Source organism: Astatotilapia calliptera, chromosome 4, assembly GCF_964374335.1.
Source record: "Astatotilapia calliptera chromosome 4, fAstCal68.1, whole genome shotgun sequence".
NCBI classification, from domain to species: Eukaryota; Metazoa; Chordata; class Actinopteri; order Cichliformes; family Cichlidae; genus Astatotilapia; species Astatotilapia calliptera.
The window spans coordinates 27,278,778-27,300,028 of NC_137425.1; the positions used below are offsets into that span (position 1 = coordinate 27,278,778).

General features: G+C 40.6%; 2 protein-coding genes across 8 annotated transcripts; both read left to right on the plus strand.

The window, feature by feature from the left end:
• The first annotated feature begins 2,631 nt into the window (after positions 1-2,631).
• On the plus strand, positions 2,632-14,868 carry tom1 (target of myb1 membrane trafficking protein). 7 transcript variants are annotated; one of them, XM_026165805.2, is made up of 16 exons: positions 2,632-2,857; positions 6,394-6,478; positions 6,571-6,649; positions 6,733-6,882; positions 6,985-7,119; positions 7,238-7,369; positions 7,594-7,710; positions 7,949-8,082; positions 8,198-8,240; positions 8,337-8,469; positions 8,603-8,666; positions 10,231-10,300; positions 10,585-10,650; positions 11,056-11,118; positions 12,972-13,011; positions 14,197-14,868. In XM_026165805.2, the coding sequence occupies exons 1-16, from the start codon at positions 2,647-2,649 to the stop codon at positions 14,283-14,285; spliced, it is 1,611 nt and encodes a 536-aa protein (XP_026021590.2). In that variant the 5' UTR covers positions 2,632-2,646; the 3' UTR covers positions 14,286-14,868. The 7 variants fall into 7 exon arrangements, with proteins under 7 accessions (XP_026021590.2, XP_026021587.2, XP_026021588.2 ...); XM_026165802.2 differs by having other exon boundaries at positions 7,952-8,082; XM_026165803.2 differs by lacking the exon at positions 10,585-10,650.
• A 922-nt stretch (positions 14,869-15,790) lies between these two features.
• Positions 15,791-19,949, plus strand: gcat (glycine C-acetyltransferase). The gene is made up of 9 exons (XM_026165812.2): positions 15,791-16,098; positions 16,818-16,948; positions 17,030-17,131; positions 17,207-17,353; positions 17,479-17,633; positions 17,947-18,029; positions 18,385-18,556; positions 18,754-18,875; positions 19,562-19,949. The coding sequence occupies exons 1-9, from the start codon at positions 15,885-15,887 to the stop codon at positions 19,711-19,713; spliced, it is 1,278 nt and encodes a 425-aa protein (XP_026021597.2). The 5' UTR covers positions 15,791-15,884; the 3' UTR covers positions 19,714-19,949.
• The last annotated feature ends 1,302 nt before the right edge of the window (positions 19,950-21,251 follow it).

The window sequence follows — 21,251 nt, forward strand, 5'->3', positions numbered from 1 at the left end:
CTCAAAGCAGCCTGACCATTGTCCTCTGACTTCTGGCATCAACAGGGCATTAGTGCTGTCACTCACTGGATATTTTCTCTTTTTCAGACCATTCTCTGTAAACCTTAGTAATGTTTGTGTGGGGAAAATCCCAGCAGATTGACAGTTTCTGAAATACTCAGACCAACACGTCTGTTACCAACAACCATGTCACGTTTAAAGTCACTTAAATCTCCTTTCTCACACATTCTGTGCTCAGTTTGGACTTCAGCAGGTCATCTCGATCACGTCTACAAACCTAAATGTATTGAGTTGCTGCCATGTGATTGGCTGACGAGATACTTGCATTAATCAAGCAGCTGAACATATGTACCCAATAAAGTGACTGGTGAATGTATATCAAAATACCTAGTATATAATATGCTGAAACTCATTATACTGACTAGCTGAGTCATCTTTGAACTATACTGTGTTTACGTCCATAGTGAAACTAAAAACGTGGAACAGACTTGTTTTCAGATGTCACTTATATTGAATTGCTGTTTTACAATCCTTCTGTTTGCAAAGTTCTGTTGTGTTGGTTATATATTAAAAAATTATTATGTGTTCAGGGGTTTTTGTTTACCGTAAGCAAAGGTGGAAAAACCTGCTTGGGGTTCCTGTTAAGCTCTTGGTATTCCCACTAGTTGTGTAGTTTGTCGTTTTTCCAGTTTTTTCTGTCAAGAATATCACCTGACCCAAAGTTTTCTTAGGGATGTGATTTACCAAGCAATTGAGTAAAATGCAAAATGTGAATATAAGTATGATACTGTGGCGTTAAATATTTAAAAAACAGTTTCAGGGAAGGACAGGAAGGATCAGGGTGTAAATTAAAACCAGGCTCTTATGATGTTTGCTGATCATGCACTGGATCAAACTTTGAGTTAAAGTCTAACAGCACACCCGTGTGGCAGAGAGCTACACAAGCATGAAGAGCCTCTCCTGTCCAGGTCTGTTGTATCTTAGCTATCCAAACTCTTATAAATGCACTTTTCTGTTCAGCTTTTAGGACCCAAGGAACTGATACTGTGGTGCGATCGGTTAAGATGAGTGTTTTTTTCTCCAGCTATGGTATGTAATACCTGATGAAGACCACGTTCAGTTGAGAGCTCCAGAACAACCAAGTTGTTTGCATTTTAGTTGCATTCACCATATACCTTTTGGTGTCAGAGAAGCACATGATTGATGTTTACATACAAAACTGTCTGCACTGAGAATTAACTCTTTTTACAGTTAGAGATGGTGTGCATTGTATTTCATTTTATGTAAAAAGGTTAGGCTATATCTCTCTATCTATCATAGATAGATAGAGAGATATAGCAGAGATATTCAGCTGCATGTGAGTGGTTCGGGAGATTCTCCATTAATTATTCACAACCGTTATCCCAGCTACAGTTATTTGGATGGTCTCTGCATCAGCTGATGGAGGAATCAACCTGTGTTTTAATTCAAACTGCATTCAAATAGCAGCAGCAATGATGAACTCCCTCATTCCAACAGCTAGCAGTCCAATATTCAGGCCACAGAAATGGCTCCTCACAAAAACAACAACAACAATAACAAAGCAGATACTTCAGTTATCGCATTTACTTGTAAACATACAGCAGTGGTGCTCAGTTACATTTTGTTATCTGGCTGCTTTGTAGCATTGTCAGTCTCTCTTTTTTAAGAGCCATCCATAAGTGTAGATCAACAAGAGGGATTATTGGGGTAAATGTGTTTAAGTTCCAAAATAACAATTATGCATTCACAGAACCAGAAAATCTTATTGCTTGAAATGTAATTATCTCACTCATAAACACACACAATGTTGTGTCTCAGTCACAAGCTGCAAATCCTGTCCCCTTCTCCTCTGATGCAGTGAGCAGGTTGATAACCACGTAGGACCCAGAGGTAAAATGAGGAGGATATTAGAATAGTTTTGTTCTCTGCTGTTTTTCAGTCAGCCTCCATAGCTGAGATGATTCCTAAAACCCAGCGCAGCAAAACTACATATACAGCACATGTGACATATTTGAATGTGAAGCATTAAATTGGTCAGCTGAGATATTAAAGTCGCATGAAACTATAACTATACCATGATTTGATTTGAGCTCGCTACTAAACCCATCACCAACAGCCCACCTCAGCAAGGCTGACATTTGCTCTGTATTGTCAATGCTTGATCATTTGTGCATTATACATCCAACACGTGCATTTTCATGGCTTACTAGTGTAAAATGCAAATATAAAAACGGACAGAATTACATCAGCATGAACGTCACCACAGCTCTTACATTGAAAATGGTTAATTGTCTCTCTGTTAACTTATTTATCAAAATATTTCATTTTTAAATGATAACTATTGATATATGACACACAAAAACAAACATTTATCGACCTTTCTTAGGTGACATTTCAAGTGATCTCGGGGTGCCCTGCTGCTTATGGCTGAAATCTGACTCTAATAGAGGACCCTTACTCAGTGCTCAGACAAAACTGTGCTTCTTACACGCAGGTAAGTATTGCTAATAGAGTGGCAGCAGTGCATGCAGCAAAGAATAATGCCTGTGTGTGGCGCAGTTACGCTGTACTAACACTGGTACGCTGACCATCTGATAACTGCGGGCTGCTTTCCCTTTAAAACGCATGACGCAGTTCAACTGGTGCCCCACTTTGTTGTGTGAAGCCGCAGCAGTCTGCAGGAGAGACAGAGAGAGAGAGAGAGAGACAGCGGGGCCGCTTGCTGTCGCATACGGCTCGGCCCGGAGACGTCGGTGCTTCGCTGGGCCCCTCACCGCGCTCATCATGGAATTTTTAATGGGGAATCCGTTCAGCACGCCCGTGGGACAGCGCATCGGTGAGCGCCTTTATGAGTCTTTACACTGCATAAAAAGAAAATTCTCCAGTCAGGCTCGGGCGTCTTATACCGACACCTTACATCTCCCGCAGTCACGTCCCTGCAGAGCTGCTCTGTGGACTCTTATTGTCGAGGCTTTTGTCGGGGTGATGCGTTATAATGCGATTATGTTAGAGAAATAGAAATCAAGTTAAATTCATTAGGACTGACAGAAGAACAACGGCTTATGGTTTGATTGACGCCCCTGTGAGACAATGACTTGGCAGAGGCGGGAGGAAGACGCTGAGGTGCTTCAGTTGATTGGTTCTCCCCGGCTCTGCCTTAACCTGCAAATAGCTGGGCGGGCCGCAAAGAGTGGCCGACATCCCCCTGACCCAAATCTGACGATCGTTTGGCTGTAGTCAGTGATAATGGTGGAGATCCAGAGATGCTCATTAAGATATGTAGATGAGGAGATCTTAGTTGAAGCTGCAGTAAAAGTCTTTACACGATTTGTAATTTAAATAATATTATAATCTAAAGAAAACTTAAATATAGCCTAGTCTTGAATATAGTGAATTTAATATTTCCATCAGTTTTTTGGTCAAGTTAATTCAGTCATCTGATAAGCTGGTCTAAAGTTTAACCTCCACACAGTAAACTGATCAAAAATCCAAACAAGCCACATGCTGTTCTAGAGTCTATGGGGGCCCAGGGCAAAAATTCTCAAAGGGGCCCCTTCAACCAGTTCATCACCATTATTCTATAAATAATCCAACGCCACCACCACCAACGATCCTCTAAAGTTACAGGTAAAACACTGATCAACAAACGGCAGCGTGTTCATTTTAGCAACAGTGTCCAACACTAGGTTGACCGGTTACGAAGTGTAATATTACTGTAATTACTATCTGCTACATTATATCAGCCAGCTAGCTATGCTAACAAGTCATTTACCAGTGTCCCATCACTGACTGGCTGTGCTAACTTGGCTGTTCTGCTAGGCTAGGTTCACTTATGTTAAAGGGCAAAGCAAACAAAAGAACTAACGTGATGATAGTGGAAGTGTCTGTCCCCCACAGTTAAGGCTAGAGTAGCAACAATTAGTTATTCAGCATTATGTTTAATTATGATCATTTTCTCCTCTTCCTCTTTTTTTCTTCTTCCTTTTCCTCACTTTGATGAGTGAGGAAAATGTGCCGTGTTCTCATGGCACATTTTGATATAGTTTAAATGTAACTCCTGACAAACCTTATTAAAAGTGCCCACTTTTTTATCTTTTGCCAATTAAAAGTGCCAGCAAATTAATGATTTTCATGTAATTTTAATGTTTCTAACATGAAATCTTTTTTTTCCACACAAAAATTTTAAATAGGGTGAATTAGACATTAGACACCTCGGTCACTAAGGCATATAGGCTAGTCAGTGACATTCTGGCAAACATGGAGAAATGGCATGTTGCCTGACTGTTTGCAAGTCGTTGTTGGAGGTTATGAAATTGGTTAATGTTGGGACAGTGACAAAAAAAAGTCATTGATGATGATTCTTTGTTTTCTTTTCTTTTTTCTGTCATCAAATTTAAAATGTACTGTAATTTTTCATAAGATAGTAAAATGTAAAACCCAATATTTCCAAAACTGGGTTTGCATAATATGAAAAAACACATAAAAACATTAATAAAAGACAATTAATACAGTCCTGGAATTACTACAACTTCAAGCAGACAAAAAACAAACAAAAAGCAGCTTAATGTTTTCAGAGACTGAGGTCAGCCCCGTGGTATACTGTTTAAAATATTCCAAGTCTGTATGTTTGATTATAGGGTGGCTGTAGCTCAGGGTGGCAGAGCAGGTCAGCCACTAATCAGAAGGTCGGTAGTTCGATCCCATGGCTACATGCCAAATATCCTTGGGCAAGATACTAACCCCATTTTTGCCTACTTGTGGTGGTCAGAGGGCCCGGTGGCACCAGTGTCCGGCAGCCTCGCCTCTGTCAGTGCGCCCCAGGGTGGCTGTGGCTACAATGTAGCTTGCCATCACCAGTGTGTGAATGGGTGAATGACTGAATGTAGTGTAAAGCGCTATGGGGTCCTTAGGGACTAGTAAAGCGCTATACAAATGCAGGACATTTACCATTATTGGCATCCTTTTAAGTCTTGTCACTTTTAAAGGAGGTTTTACAATTTCGGTATAAATTTCAGAATTTACAGTTTGACTGTGGCTCTATAATCAGTGTTGGGGAGTAATGGAATACATGTACCACCATTACGTATTTAAAATACAAAATATGAGTAACTGTATTCCGTTACAGTTACTGTTTAAAAAGTTTGTATTCAGAATACAGTTACTTTGCTGAAATAAAGGGATTACACGGTGGTATTTTACTTTCCATATGTTCGGCTATGCCCTCTCTATTTTTGGTTTCCACGCTCCAAACAAAACACGCATTAAGAGGCTCTAAAGCCTGTGTCTCAATGTCGCGGCCCATGTCACCCCTACTTGCATAATGACGTGAAGAAATATTTTTAAAAATTATTCACAAAAATGATTTAATATGAAGGCAATAGGCAGAGTGTTACAGGCATAGGCCTAAAGAATGTAGCCTCATGGGCAGTGTAGTCCGTGCTTCAGGGAGAAAGGACCGCAATACCCGTTATGTGTCTGTGAGCGAGGGAGGGAGAAAAAGGAGAGTGGAAAAATGAGCTGTCACCGAGCAGAAACGGGAGCTGGAAGCATGTAAATATAATAATAACCACTGCAGCCAAAAAGAGTGCCTGATGAGCCCAGTTGTAAGTAAGCTATTAAGACTCGACTGTACACTTTGTTCGTGTTTTTCTCCGAAACAATAAGTTCCATTGGAGCAGCCTTTCAACACCTCTCTCTGTCTCTCACTAGCAAAGTTGACCCAGACAACAAAGTAAAGCTATTTTTCGGCTACGAGCCCGACATGAACCCGACGTATTAGCCAGAGGTCCCTGTTTTATATACGCGTGGAATAGTTTTCTATACGAGATCGCTGCAAAAAGTGCAGCCTTACCTAATGTCCACCCAACTGTTACTCATTTTATATTAAGATTTAAACATCTAGTTGGTATGGCGAGTAGCCTTCAGCAATTGTAATAAATCACACATTCATGTAGTTGTAAAAAAGCATGATAATGTAATAGGTAATCCAAAGTATTCAGAATACGTTACTGTCATTGAGTAACGTAACGGAATACGTTACAAAATACATTTTGGGGCATGTATTCTGTAATCTGTCGTGGAATACATTTTAAAAGTAACCTTCCCAACACTGTCTATAATGTCTGCTCCCTATGTATTAAAAGGCACCTATTTATATTCCTATTAAAAATATGGGAGTCCTAAGGTCAGTCCCTGTGGAACGCCACACAATCACAACCTTGACATAGGAAATGAAAATAATGTTTACTAAAGGCGAATTTGTCTCTACGTTGTTACCATGTATTACTCATAAAGGAATAACAAATTCATGTATTTCTACTAATTATAATGTAACAATGAGACATGTTTCATGTTTTCACCTACTTTGCACAGAGCGTGCGACCAGCTCCAGCCTGCCATCTGAAGACTGGGAACTCAACATGGAAATCTGTGACATAATCAACAGCTCAGAGGAAGGGTGTGTGCACATTCGTTATCTGTTAGCATCAGGAACAAGCTTGTCCTCTTGAGGTTGCATGCGGCTGACTATTGAAAATGTTGTAATTACAGGCCCAAAGATGCACTCAGAGCCATTAAAAAAAGGATTGTGGGGAATAAGAACTTCAAGGAGGTTATGCTAACGCTGACTGTGAGTGTTGACTCTTTATGTTCTCATCAGATGTGTGTAGTTTGTAATTGGTAAGGCATTTCTCTGAAACTCTGTGATTTCAGGTCCTCGAGACCTGCATGAAGAACTGCGGCTACAGATTTCACATCCTGGTTACAACGCGCGATTTCATAGAAGGGTTTCTGGTGCGGTCGATTATCCCGAGGAACAACCCTCCACAAATCCTACATGACAGAGTGCTTGGCATCATACAGGTGAGGTGTGGCTCAAGGGAATAAAAGAATAAAGTTGTTGTCATTCTTTAGTGTCACATTGGTTTACTGTCTAGTCCTAATTTGTGGTTTTCTCTTGTCAAGGCGTGGGCCGATGCATTCCGCAGCTCACCCGACCTGACGGGTGTAGTATCGGTCTACGAAGACCTGCGAAGGAAAGGACTCGAGTTCCCCGCCAATCAGCTGGAAGGTTACACACCACCCGAAGCCCCGAAAAAGGTGGATACAGGGCTGGGTGACCTTTGTTTTATTGCTAACAGTTGGGTGTTGCCTATCATCCTATCATCATCTTTGGTCTTTTTTCCTGTCTGGTCATTTCTCCGCCTTTGCTTATCAGACTTTGCCTGGCAATGGGCCTGCTGTTACTACTCTGCCTGCTGTACTCCTGTCTTCCAAACCGCTCATCCCACCTCAGACCTCTGATCTAAAACTGGCCCTTGAGGGAAACAATGCCTTGACTCACAGCCAGGTGATGGGACTGGAAAGGGACTTACTCTTATTATAATTGCACTGTGCTTCTCGCTAACTGGCTTTTCTATGTTGGTTACAATAGAGTCACAGAACTCCTTTTTGTAGCTGTGCTTCTTAATTCTTTTTCGCTTCCAACCCTTATAAAATCAATATTTGCCTTCTTCTTCTTTTCATCGAGTCACCGTACCTGTGTTTATTCAGTAAGTGCTGTTGATATTCCAGGTGAAGAAGCTAAAGGCAGAGCTAGGAGTGGTGCGCAGCAACCTGACTATGATGTCAGATTTGATGAGTCAACTAGATCCAGTTACGGTAAAACAAGCAGACATGGAGCTGCTGGAGGTAAACACGCACACACACAAGCGCACACACACAAATGAAGTCACATTTAAAAACAAGCTGCGTGTGTTTTACTGCATGAATGTGTAATATTCTCTGTGAGTGTGATCCTTTCCATTAATGCTGAGTAACAGTGCCTTACCCTTAACTGATCTCCTACTTTATACGTTCTGTGTTGCATCTGGCCCTTCAACGCCCCCCCCACCCCACCCACACATTCTTTGTCTGATTGTGTCATTAGCAGTTATACACAGTATGTAAAGAAATGCAAGACAGGATAGTGAAGATAGTCCCCAGACTCAGCGAGGAGAAGCTGATCGAAGAGTTATTAGCAACTAACGATGAAATGAACACCGCCTTCAATCGCTACCACAGGTACCTGCGCCATTCTCTCCATCGCGTCATCGTGTTTATTGGCAAAATAAAGAGAAAGGCAATATTTCAGCATGGAGTTTCTCTGCACACGATGATTTCATTCTGTCGTCGGCAGGTTTGAACGACGAATAACAAACGGTCAGAACGCAGAGCAGAAGGTAAAGAACGTGGCGGCCATTTTTGGAGTCTTTCCACACAGTAGTCATAACGGCGTGAACTGGTTAAATTGTGCTGTTTCCCTCTGTGTCTTTCAGGGCCACACCTATGTCAACTTAACAGAGCTAGACTTGAAGACTGACAGCCAATCAGAGGCTGCTTCAGTTACCAATGACAGCTCAATGAGTTTTCCAAAATCTGACAGTTTGTCCAGTCAGATGGCAAAACTTAGTAAGTACTGTACTTAGATATATTTTATCATGGCAAGCATAGGGAAAGGAATTATGCAGCGATCCCTAATTTCATGCAGAACGTGGAGACTTATTCTGCTCTTTATTTGTTCCTTTTGCGTTTCTTCTTCCAGGTACAAGTGAATCAGATGACACTTTATCACAGAAAATAAATGTGTCAACTCAACAAAGACCAAGGTACAGAAAAAACCTGCATCATAAATGTGCAACCTTTATGACATAAACAGATGTTTGCACAGCAGGGTGATGTTTTAAATTGTAGAGCTGCACCACTCACAAAAATGTCTTGTTTAAGGCAAAATTAAGTCATTAGTCTAAAGGAATCTTAAAGGAATATAGATTATTTATTAAGCACTTATTAAACTTTAAAGTAACTCTCTTAACTGATAAATACACAACTGAAATAGCTGAAAATTGATAATTAACTCAAAATAAACAGATTTCAGTTAACTAATAATTCACTGAAATCGCAGTCTGGCCTAAATAGTTAAATAAGAATTTATATAAATGGTTGCAATAATTAGCTAAAAAGCAAACCTTTGGCTTAAAAGAATGCATAATCTGTTAACAATTTCAGATAGTTAGCTATCAACAAAAGGTTTAAATAAATCACTAAAAGTGTCACGGCAATTGCTGTGTGGCAGGCGGGATGAAGGACCCAAACGCAGGACTCAGAAACTGAAAGTTAAACTTAAGGCGCAGCTTTATTCCTGGGAAAAACTGCACATAAGAAATACACTTCACAAAAGTAAACCAAAATCTCAAACATGAAAACTAGAACTAAACCGTACAGTGGAAACTAGAAACTAGGAAACACATGCGAGAAAAACAAACCAGACTGAAAAGTAGAATATTTATGGGAACACGAAGGGAGAAACACAGCACAGAGAGGGTGTATGAAGGTTAACGACAACAAGCAGGGGGAAACTGAGGAGTAAGATACACAGGTAGGATCACGGGAGGATGGGGAACAGCAGGAAACACAGCTGGGACAAATCAGACATGAGAGAAGGGAAGGCAAAACTAGATACACTGACCAAGCACACGAGACTATCAAAGTAAAACAGGAATACGACACGGAGTCAAAGACATGAGCTTAACACTACAACATAACTGACATGGTAACAGAGGCAAGGATTACTAGACAGGAGATGTGGGACCAGTACAGGGAAAGAGAAAACATGGGGACGGAGACTGAACACAGAACAGAGACTGTCAAAATAAAACACAAAGCACACAACAGGCACAGAGACACAGACTAGACACCGAACAGAGGGAGCACCCAATCTAAACCTAAGAACTAAACTCTTAACAAGAATTAAACCAAAACATGGGATAATAATAATAATCAAAACAGCACAACAAGTGAATCAGAACATAAACCATAATACAGAATAATACCAAAACACAAGCAACTCAAAATGATCCAGAACTGTGACAAAAAGTTATAAACATTAAAATAGCTAGCTAAAGGTGGTTGAACAATTTGGCTTTTTACAACTTGAAGTAACCACCCTTGCCCTTATATGAACAAATAAATGTGAAAATAGGTTTTAAAATTAATTTTTTGTGACTATTCAAGTAAATTACGGTGATTTAATAGAATTGTTTTGTGGTGACAGTTCCCAGTCTTTCTTTTCATTTGTTCCTGAACACATGAGCCAACATTTAACTTTGTTAAAAGTAATATCGGTTACTAGATTACGTTGCAGTTAACCTATTAGTAATTTTTGCCTTTCAGAGACGGGAGCGGAGTTGTGGTGGACGGTCTTGCTCAAGCTCGGGACAGCAAACTACAAAACACTGAACCTGTAAGCAAAGATGTCTATACTGCTTGCAAGGTTTCGATTTATCGGCTACTATAACTGATTTTTTCTTTTACTTAGCTGTGACATGACCTTTAGGACCAAAAGTAAATTCAGTTATGATATTGTTACATTTATTTTAAACAGCAAGCATACGTGAAATCCTGGGTTTTTTTGTATATGACAGAGCACCAAGTGCTGTACATAATATCTGAGCTACAGGCCTGAGTATGTGTTACTTTGTTTGAGTAACTGTTTTCCTCCTGAATGAAATCTGTCTGTACGTGAAGGATGGCAGTCCAGCTTCCACTCGCAGCTCTTCACCAAAGTTAGATTGGATGATTAAAAGGGGAATGGTGGGTGTGAATTTTAAAACGTGCCCTGGCTTTACGTTGGTTTTGCCTTTTCATACCCTCTGTCTTTTGGTTCTTTTCATACAGTTTTGATTTACTTTGCTGTGGTCTGGGTTGGGTCACTTTTTGGCTTTGGTGGTTCAGTTACTGAAATAGAGCACAAAGGTTTGCATGACCAGTTGTGGCGTCGTAAGAGCATGACACTGTTCGGTTTGCACTTTTGATATGCTGCATTGTTGTCACACCCGAAGTCTTCCTCACTGAATGCTATGTTTAGCCACATGTGATTTTTCTTTGTTGTTGTTTTTGCGGTTGACTTTCGTTTTTGTTTTCATGGCTTCGTAGCTTTGTCAACCTTGATGAAGTTTTATCCATGTAGCCAATCTGTGTCTCTTCTTTCTTTCTTAGATTCCTATCACCCAGTCCAGTGTAATGGATGATATTGAGAAATGGCTTGCTTTGGATGATGAGGTAAGTCTGAACTGGGAATGATATTCATTCGTCGAATCTACTTTGCCGTATTTAAAAGTTTAAAAAAGAAAAGATGTTGGTGGACTTTGCAGATACCAATCCAAGGTATTAGAAATGTTTAGATATACAGTGGGGCAAAAAAGTATTTAGTCAGCCACCGATTGTGCAAGTTCCCCCACTTAAAATGATGACAGAGGTCAGTAATTTGCACCAGAGGTACACTTCAACTGTGAGAGACAGAATGTGAAAAAAAAATCCATGAATTCACATGGTAGGATTTGTAAAGAATTTATTCGTAAATCAGGGTGGAAAATAAATATTTGGTCACCTCAAACAAGGAAAATCTCTGGCTCTCACAGACCTGTAACGTCTTCTGTAAGAAGCTTTTCTGTCCCCCACTCGTTACCTGTATGAATGGCACCTGTTTGAACTCATCATCTGTATAAAAGACACCTGTCCACAGCCTCAAACAGTCAGACTCCAAACTCCGCCATGGCCAAGACCAAAGAGCTTTCGAAGGACACCAGGAAAAGTATTGTAGACCTGCACCAGACTGGGAAGAGTGAATCTACAATAGGCAAGCAGCTTGGTGTGAAAAAATCAACTGTGGGAGCAATCATCAGAAAATGGAAGACATACAAGACCACTGATAATCTCCCTCGATCTGGGGCTCCACGCAAGATCTCATCCCGTGGGGTCAAAATGATCATGAGAACGGTGAGCAAAGATCCCAGAACCACACGGGGGGACCTGGTGAATGACCTGCAGAGAGCTGGGACCAAAGTAACAAAGGTCACCATCAGTAACACACTATAACGGCAGGGAACCAAATCCCGCAGTGCCAGACGTGTTCCGCTGCTGAAGCCAGTGCATGTCCAGGCCCGTCTGAAGTTTGCCAGAGAGCACATGGATGATACAGCAGAGGATTGGGAGAATGTCATGTGGTCAGATGAAACCAAAGTAGAACTTTTTGGTATAAACTCAACTCGTCGTGTTTGGAGGAAGAAGAATACTGAGTTGCATCCCAAGAACACCATACCTACTGTGAAGCATGGGGGTGGAAACATCATGCTATGGGGCTGTTTTTCTGCCAAGGGGACAGGACGACTGATCCGTGTTAAGGACAGAATGAATGGGGCCATGTATCGTGAGATTTTGAGCCAAAACCTCCTTCCATCAGTGAGAACTTTGAAGATGAAACGAGGCTGGGTCTTCCAACATGACAATGATCCAAAACACACCGCCCGGGCAACAAAGGAGTGGCTCCGTAAGAAGCATTTGAAAGTCCTGGAGTGGCCTAGCCAGTCTCCAGACCTCAACCCCATAGAAAATCTGTGGCGGGAGTTGAAAGTCCGTGTTGCTCGGCGACAGCCCCAAAACATCACTGCTCTCGAGAAGATCTGCATGGAGGAATGGGCCAAAATACCAGCTACTGTGTGTGCAAACCTGGTAAAGACCTATAGTAAACGTTTGACCTCTGTTATTGCCAACAAAGGTTATGTTACAAAGTATTGAGTTGTATTTCTGTTATTGACCAAATACTTATTTTCCACCCTGATTTACCAATAAATTCTTTACAAATCCTACCATGTGGATTCATGGATTTTTTTTTCACATTCTGTCTCTCACAGTTGAAATGTACCTCTGGTGCAAATTACTGACCTCTGTCATCATTTTAGGTGGGGGAACTTGCACAATCAGTGGCTGACTAAATACTTTTTTGCCCCACTGTATCTACATAAAGGTGACTGACTATAAAAAGAAAGGACTAAGCGGGTGGGTTTAATTTGAAATTTGGTACACAGTTATCTTAAAGGATAATCAAATATACTTATTTTGTGTTTATGACACAGTATGATGACTTTGAGGACTCCGATGGTGTGACCAGTGAAGGTGAGGATCCTTACCCATATGTCCTGTTCCAAAGGAGCAGATTTTATAACCAAGTTAATACATGGGGCACACACTCTTAAACAGAAAACTTTCTTTGGTTATATTAAATGGAATATTTGCAGTGAAATACACACCCTCTTTTAGAGCTGATAGACTGTATATAAAACAATGGAGATAGTCTATATGGAAGCGTTGCCTTTGTCAAATGGCCAGCAGGTGGCAGTGTCTGCTTTCAAACAGAAGTCTGAACCTATGATCTTGGTCACTCCTTTAAATTCAGTTTCAACATGGCATGGTATGTATGCTTCAGACTGCGTTCCTGAATAAGTTGGAAATTATGAATTTTTAGTGGAACACTCCCTCAAGTCAGAGTGGACCAACATACCCATAGTTAGAAATCCAAGATAGCAGCGCTGAATTTAAACAGTAGTAAAACTCTAAATATTTGATCTGTACTGCAAATGTTGTGTACTTGTTACTCATTAAATGAGCCATAGCAGAGCGCTGATCAGGTTGCATCACTGAATGTGTTTTCTGAAAGGCTTTATAGCTAGTGATACCTGAAGGTCTCTACCTTGCTAGGAACCAATATTCTCTTTCATTGCTCTTTCTGGAATGTGCTAACTCGGGATTGACATCGCTCGTGAGTTCCAACACATGCCTAGATATTCCAGTGTATCTGGAACACGGCATTTGATCATGGCTGGCTTTGATTGACAGCTCACTACTATCAATATATCCTTGATTTTTCAGTCAAATCCACTCTACACTCATTGCGACAGCTAAAATTCTCAGGTTAAGGCATGAAAATGGGATTGTTTTTTGTTTTCTTTTTTTGGTAGCTTTATCCATCTTTTATATGCAGTCTGTGCTGAAGCTATAGACAAAACCTATTGTCCATTCAGATTGCTGCTAAAATATTTGAGCCACTGGTGAACTGCAGTGAGCTTCTTTAATGCTTGGTAAATAGCTCCCCGTGTTACCTCTACCAAGGTAACCAAGGAGGTTAGAAGGACTTTTGTTTTTACCCCCAAATGTTTACTACTTCAAGGACTAAAAATGAAACATAAAGCACTCACATGTCTGGTCACAGCTCACTTTAACTCCAAAGTTGTGGCTTTGTTTACTCAGTGCAGGAACTTTCCTATAGATGTCTGTTAAAGTGACTCCTGCTTGCCTCCCCAGAGTTCGACAGGTTTCTGGCAGAGAGAGCGAAAGCGGCCGAGCGTCTGCCGTCCCTGAGAGCTTCCTCGCAAGACAACTCAGAGTCTTAAAGTCTCACCTAAACCTGCCAAAACTAACATTACTCATGAAGCTCCGGCGCCACCTGCTGGATAATGGAGATTTCTTATTAATGAACAGTTGAATGGCAAATGAAATTGTATATGTGTACCCTGCTCTTTTGCTGGGGGGAGCAAATGTGTTTTTTAACTTAAAACTAATGTCTGCGGAAAGACCGAAGTTTTTACTTGACGTTGTTACGAGGGTTGATCCACAAGCAAACATTTGCACATTTTTTATGGTTACATTCCTGCTGTTAAATGAGAATATTGTTACAAATTTTGCAACATAGATGATGTACTATATTGCTGTTATCTATACATATATATATATATTGTTAAAGATGATGATGAGGTACAGAAATGCCCCTGTCAAAGTAGCAAACACTTGTAAGAGAAGCTCAGCCATAACTTGTGGTAATAGTTTGAGGCTTTATGTCGTTGTTGATGTCGGATGCTGAAGAAAATTTATGAGTTTTTTTCACATTCAGCTTGTCCCTATGAAGATGTTTTACTTGAAGTTTAACAACAAGTGATGACACACTGCTGTCATATTAAACTAAAAGTATTAACTGGAGATTTGTGTGTTTGCAGTCTGTCTTTTTTTAAATATGTTTATAGACTTTTTCTTGCCATTACCAAAAAAATAAAAAAATAAAAAATGGAGGCATAAGAACACATTATTTACAAATTTGCAAAGACTGGTCCTGTCCTTCTATATTGCCACCGGCTGTCTCTTCTAATTTTGATAGTAAATGGTAAATGGACTGGTCTGCTCTACCCAAGTACTCAAAGCATCTCGCACATACATTCATTCATACACATGTTCAAACTCCGATGGACGCATCAACTCAGGTCTTGAAATCTTGCACAAGGATACTTTGACATCCAGACTGCAGGAGCCAAGAAGCAACCCATCGATTGCCAGAGAAGCTGCTCTACGTCAGTGTCCACCTGGGCTGGATGTGAGGCTGGTGACACCTGGGTACCCATATAGTACTATCACAGATTATAAAAAAAATACTTAATGGTGGCAAAGGAATAGTACATTTTTATTTAAAAAACACATGCATGGTTCATTTATTGTTTGTGTTTTAGCGTGATGTGTATTCAGTCTGGATACTGAAGGCACTTTCAACACACTGAAATAAATGTGTGTGTGTGTGTGGGGGGGGGTATCTCTCGATCTCGGTGCCGACACTCAAAAACAAGCAATGTTTTTTTTTCTAGTTGTAACATACTGTATTGTCACATTTTTTTGCTATAAATGTACTATATTTAAAACGCAAAGTACTTCCTGTGATGTACAAAGTATTTGGAACGTACGAAACGTGACTAAAAGGAGTAAAATGTTGTTATAGTTTATATTAGGCATCAGACTGTGAACTGCCAAAGTGGATATCAGCCAGTTAAAAAAAAACTGTCTGCAATGCGATTGGCCCAAACAAGCCACCTGCCAGCGGCCCTGCGCTCTGATTGGTCTTCCAGACAGACGCCTACCCCTATTACGTGACGCAACCACGCTTGCTCTTTACATTGAGCCTTTCTGTGCCACGGTTCATATATCTTTAACAGCATAACGAGTTCACCGCTATGTCTCTCGGAAAAGCTGCCCGCAGTTTGGTGAGCCCGCTCCGGGGGGCTCTGCGGTGTTCGGGCCTGAGCCGCAGCTACACCGCTGCCGCTGAAGCCCGGGCGGTGCTGGAACACGAGCTGGAGACGATCCGAGCCGCGGGGACGTGGAAATCGGAGAGGATCATCACCTCCAAGCAGGGTCCTGAGATCAGCGTGGACGGCAGTCGTGGCAGTGAGTACTAGGAGTTTCCAGTTACAGCAGTTTTATAAGTGAGCAGTAGCACCCTCCTCGGTGATGGTCCTTAAACGCACCGTCCCAGGTAAGGTTTCAGTTCTGCCACGTTCTTATCTCAGCGGTGAACTTGAAGTAATCCCTGCTACTCCCTTGTTTTGCACTATTCTCGGCGCAGCCTTTGGAAAAACATTAACCAAGAACTCGTAACAGCAAAAGTATGAGATTCAAGCTTTAAATAATTCAAAATAATTTGTAAAGTGGTCTTTATATCATCAACAGAAAGCTGTTTTGTGCTTTGTACAATGCAAAGTTCATTGTTTGACTTGTGAAGGCTCTAGCATTTAACTGCACTGCACCAGTTAATCTCTGCTTTATTTGCTATTGTTCCAGCAAAGCAGCCGATCACTGTTTATATTTCAGCATGAACCCTTGCCAGAGATTGACTCTGCTGATTTATGAATGGGCCACAGACTTTAGGTCGTGACCCCTCGTGCACCAAAACGACCCCGTTCATTTCATGTGCCCAACAGTGCCACAGTCCCATGCATTGTTTTCTCTGTCACTCTTTGTCTTCTCTCTCTTGTCTCGTCTGTAGCCTAAAACTACAAGCAGAACTTCTACTCCCAGCTTTGACATGCTCAAAGAGGTTATTATGGGACAGTGACTCTCTCTTTTTTAACCTTAATTTTCCTTTTGTGCATCCAAAATTCTCTCAGGTATACTGAACTTCTGCGCCAACAACTACCTCGGGCTGTCCAGTCATCCAGAAGTGGTCCAGGCAGGAATCGATGCTCTGAAGACACACGGTGCTGGACTGAGCTCTGTCAGGTTCATCTGTGGGACGCAGGTCTGGTGCTTAAAGATCACGCATATCACCCCAAAGCTGTCTAATTCATGAGGTTAATTTTGCGTAATGCGTGATTTACAGGATCTCCACAAAAAGCTAGAGCAGAAGCTCGCTGAGTTCCACGAGAGAGAGGACTGCATCCTCTACGCCAGCTGTTTCGATGCCAATGCGGGACTTTTTGAGGTAGGTCCAAATGGATTTGAAGCTAAGGACTTCCCCCGTTACGATCAGTATAACTCCGAATTATTCTCACAACAGGTGCTGCTGGGCCCAGATGACGCAGTGCTCTCTGACGAGCTAAACCACGCCTCAATCATCGATGGCATTCGCCTGTGTCGAGCAAAGAGGCTGCGGTACAAACACATGGACCTCGGTGACCTGGAAACCAAACTCAAAGAAGCTCAGGTGTGTGGAGTAAAACATTCCTTCTTGATCCAACTCTCCTTGCAGTGTGTTAGAAGAGAGTGAAAAATGACAGCTTACTCAGAGGAGGTCACACACCGATCACCTGCGCTCTCTGTTGTCCTCAGTCGTCTCGTATGCGTCTGGTAGTGACAGATGGGGTCTTCTCTATGGATGGAGATGTGGCTCCCTTGCGAGGGATTTGTGACCTGGCTGAGCAGTACGGAGCCATGGTGTTTATAGACGAATGTCACGCCACAGGTTTCCTAGGGCCTCGGGGAAGGTGGGTAAGAAAAGACTTCAACTGAAAAATCATAAATCGGTTATTTTGCAAAATAAAATACAAAAGACCCCTAATCATAAAAGTGTAGTGCCCAAATATCATTTTTAATTTCTAAGAGAAGAGTGGATTGTTATGAACAGCCTTTTAGGGCAGTTTTTTTTTTTTATTCAGTGGCTTTTTCAATATGACCACTAGGTGTCGCCAAAGCCCCGTCTTACAGTAACTACCGTGAGACTGGGCTCTTGATAAAGTTTAGCTATCTCTATTATCAAGAGGTGACGAACTAATGTTACCACTTCCCTCTGATTTGCAGAGGAACTGATGAACTCCTTGGAGTGATGGATAGAGTTCATATTATTAACTCCACTCTTGGCAAAGCGCTGGGAGGAGCAGCAGGTATGACTCCATTCTAACATGAAGGCTCTCATAACATCTTTTTATTAAGTATAAATTAGTAAAACATTGTACATTTAACACAGACATAGAAAAGAAGCATTTGTTTAGTGTAGTGCATCGGCCCACCTGACAATTCCACTTTTGATATTTACTCAAAGTTTTTCCTGTAATAAATGCGAGTGTAAAGTCCCTTTTCCATTAGTACCTACTCGATTTTCAGGGTTTTCCATTAGCTAATAATACCTGTTACCCAGGTACTGTTTTTGAAACTCCTTCTAACCGAGGTTCCAAGTGATCCGAGCAGGTACTAACAGACTTATCCAAGGTGTGATGTAGTTGTTTTGTTTTCTCTCAGGTGGTTACACAGTCGGCCCAAAGCCTCTCATTGACCTACTCAGGCAGCGCTCACGGCCCTACCTATTCTCCAACGCGCTCCCCCCTCCTGTGGTGGGCAGTGCCACACGGGCTGTGGAACTGCTGCTTGCCTCCAACGAGATTGCCCAAAGCATGACGGCCAAAACGATGCGGTATGTTTTGTTCTTACAAACAGTGGAAGTCTTCTATGTTTTTAGTGTTGTGTACATCATAAACGCCAATCGATTTATCTGTAGCAATACTAATATCATATATAGGATGTCCTGCACTTAGTGATAAGGTTTATACTGCTTACAACTGGTTTTACCAATTTGTGAGTATAATAGTTTTCTCTTTGCTGTCAAATCAGGTTCAGGAACAAGATGATGCAAGCCGGCTTCACCATTGCAGGCTCAGCTCACCCCATCTGCCCTGTGATGCTTGGCGATGCACGTTTGGCCTCTTTAATGGCTGACGATATGCTAAAACTTGGTGAGACCATAGACTGTATATAATAGATGGAATGTTAGCCATTCATTTTCAAAGAATTAATGTTCAAATTCTGGCCTCTGCCATGTTGTTGTTTTTTTTGTTTTTTTCTTTAAGTCAGACATGACCGTGTTTTGATGAATGACAACTGCTAAGTTATTGGTTTATTATGCTAGCAAGGCTGGTTAGCAAGCTCTAACCTGAGTAAGTGCTATGGCTACACAAGCTAATTAGTGCTAAGTAAGAAAGAAATTAAATACTGCTTTTACACTCATCAACTGACCACACTGACTTGCTGGACAAGCTAGAACATCCTGTTTCCCGTACAGCCATTTATCAGTAAGTCAAGGTGGCCACAAGCTTAAATTTACCTTATTACAGTTTAAAATTGTGAGTAATAAAATAATTCACCACCTGCACTGTTGTTGTGAAGGGGGAAACTACAACTAGAGACCAAAAGTAGTTTTTTGTACCAAGCTAAAAAACATGTTCATTTCTGGGAGTCTGAGGATTGACTCACTTTTGGAGAAAGCCTCAAGTGGCCGCTCAAGGAACTGCAGTTTTTTTTGACACTTCCACGTTAACTTTATTTTTTTCTTTAATGTAGATGAAACTGACTCACTTAGCAGAGAGTATGTGAATCTGCCACTGTGTTTATACAGTGTCACAGTAGTGTCTTCCCTCCACAGGAGTGTATGTGATTGGATTCTCCTACCCAGTCGTACCAAAGGGAAAAGCCAGAATCCGTGTTCAGATTTCGGCAGCACACACGGACGAAGACATCGACCACTGTGTTGACGCTTTCATCCAGACTGGCAGGAAGCACGGCGTCATCTCATGAATCGAACAAACGAGCTGGAATCAGAAGGATTCAGAAAACTGCTTGAAATTGCAGGGTCACGCTGCCTGTTACTCAAGATCCATGAATGATGGTGATGGAAATTTTAGTTATATTTGTAGGTCACTGGAGGTGAATGTTATTTTTGTGCTTGCTTAACTGATTAAAGCACTTTTGCTAAAGTGTTTGCATTGGAACAAAAAGGGCAGTTGATTAAACACTTTTCATGAGTGAGAAAATGTTTCTGAAAGGGCATTTATCCACCCCGCAAATGTGATTCTGATGACTGTGAGGATAATGGTGACACATAGTGTGCATAGATTATCAGCATGTGTGGTAAACATTAAACATCCTTCAAAGAGTAGAAGAGTTTTATTCATAAGAAAAGTCCATAATTCTCCTCTGAAGTTGAGATGCTAAATGCTAGATGTGTGATACCACTGATTTCCTTTTCGATCCCAAGTAATATTCAGGGTGGTATCGACGATACTGATCCGATACTTTGTACAAAAGCTTATTTTATTTATTGTATCTCAAATTATAGCATCATAATGATTACAGGACATCAGATTACTTGTTCTTATCACTTATTAATGCAGAGTTCATCATATATAAATAAAAAACCTGAAGTTGTGCGCTATTTGAACACCTTGCCAGCAGCACTAAAGGGCTCCGTGAGAGACGTCTGTCTCGCCCTAGCAGCACCTGTCCCTGTCCTCCTCTTCAGTTCACCTCAACATACGCTTGTCATATTCCGTGATATGATTTACTCTGAGGTGTTTGACAAGGTTAGTGATGTTGCCACAACCATACATGCCAACCCTCCCGATTTTTCCGGGAGAATACCGAATTTCAGTGCCCCTCCCGAAAATCTCCCGGAGCCACCATTCTCCCAAATTTTTCCCGATTTTCCACCCAGACAACAAAATTGAAAAACCATATTGCAGAATTCATAGCGGGCCCAGCCAATTCCAGTTTCCAACAATGGCGGCAGCGACTTAGTTTTAATATTACTCTTATTTCTCTTTCTGGGTTGCAAAAAAAAAAAACTTAAGGTGAGAATGTAGCTGTGTAAACTTCAAATATCTGAGCCGACTGACACATCATTTTCAAACCCCCGCGGTCTTTCGCTACTCGGGTTAATATATATATTAATATTAATTTATATATATATATATATATATATATTAATATTGATTTATATATATATATATTAATATTGATTTATATATATATATATATATATATATATATTAATATTGATTTATATATATATATATATATATTAATATTGATTTATATATATATATATATATATATATATATATATATTAATATTAATTTATTTTTATATATATATATATATTAATATTAATTTATATATATATATATATATATAAATTTATATTAATTTATATATATATATATATAAATTAATATTAATTTATTTATATATATATATATATATCTATATATATATATATATATAAATATATATATATAAATATATGGCCCTTCTCGCCAACACCAGTAGGCGGTAG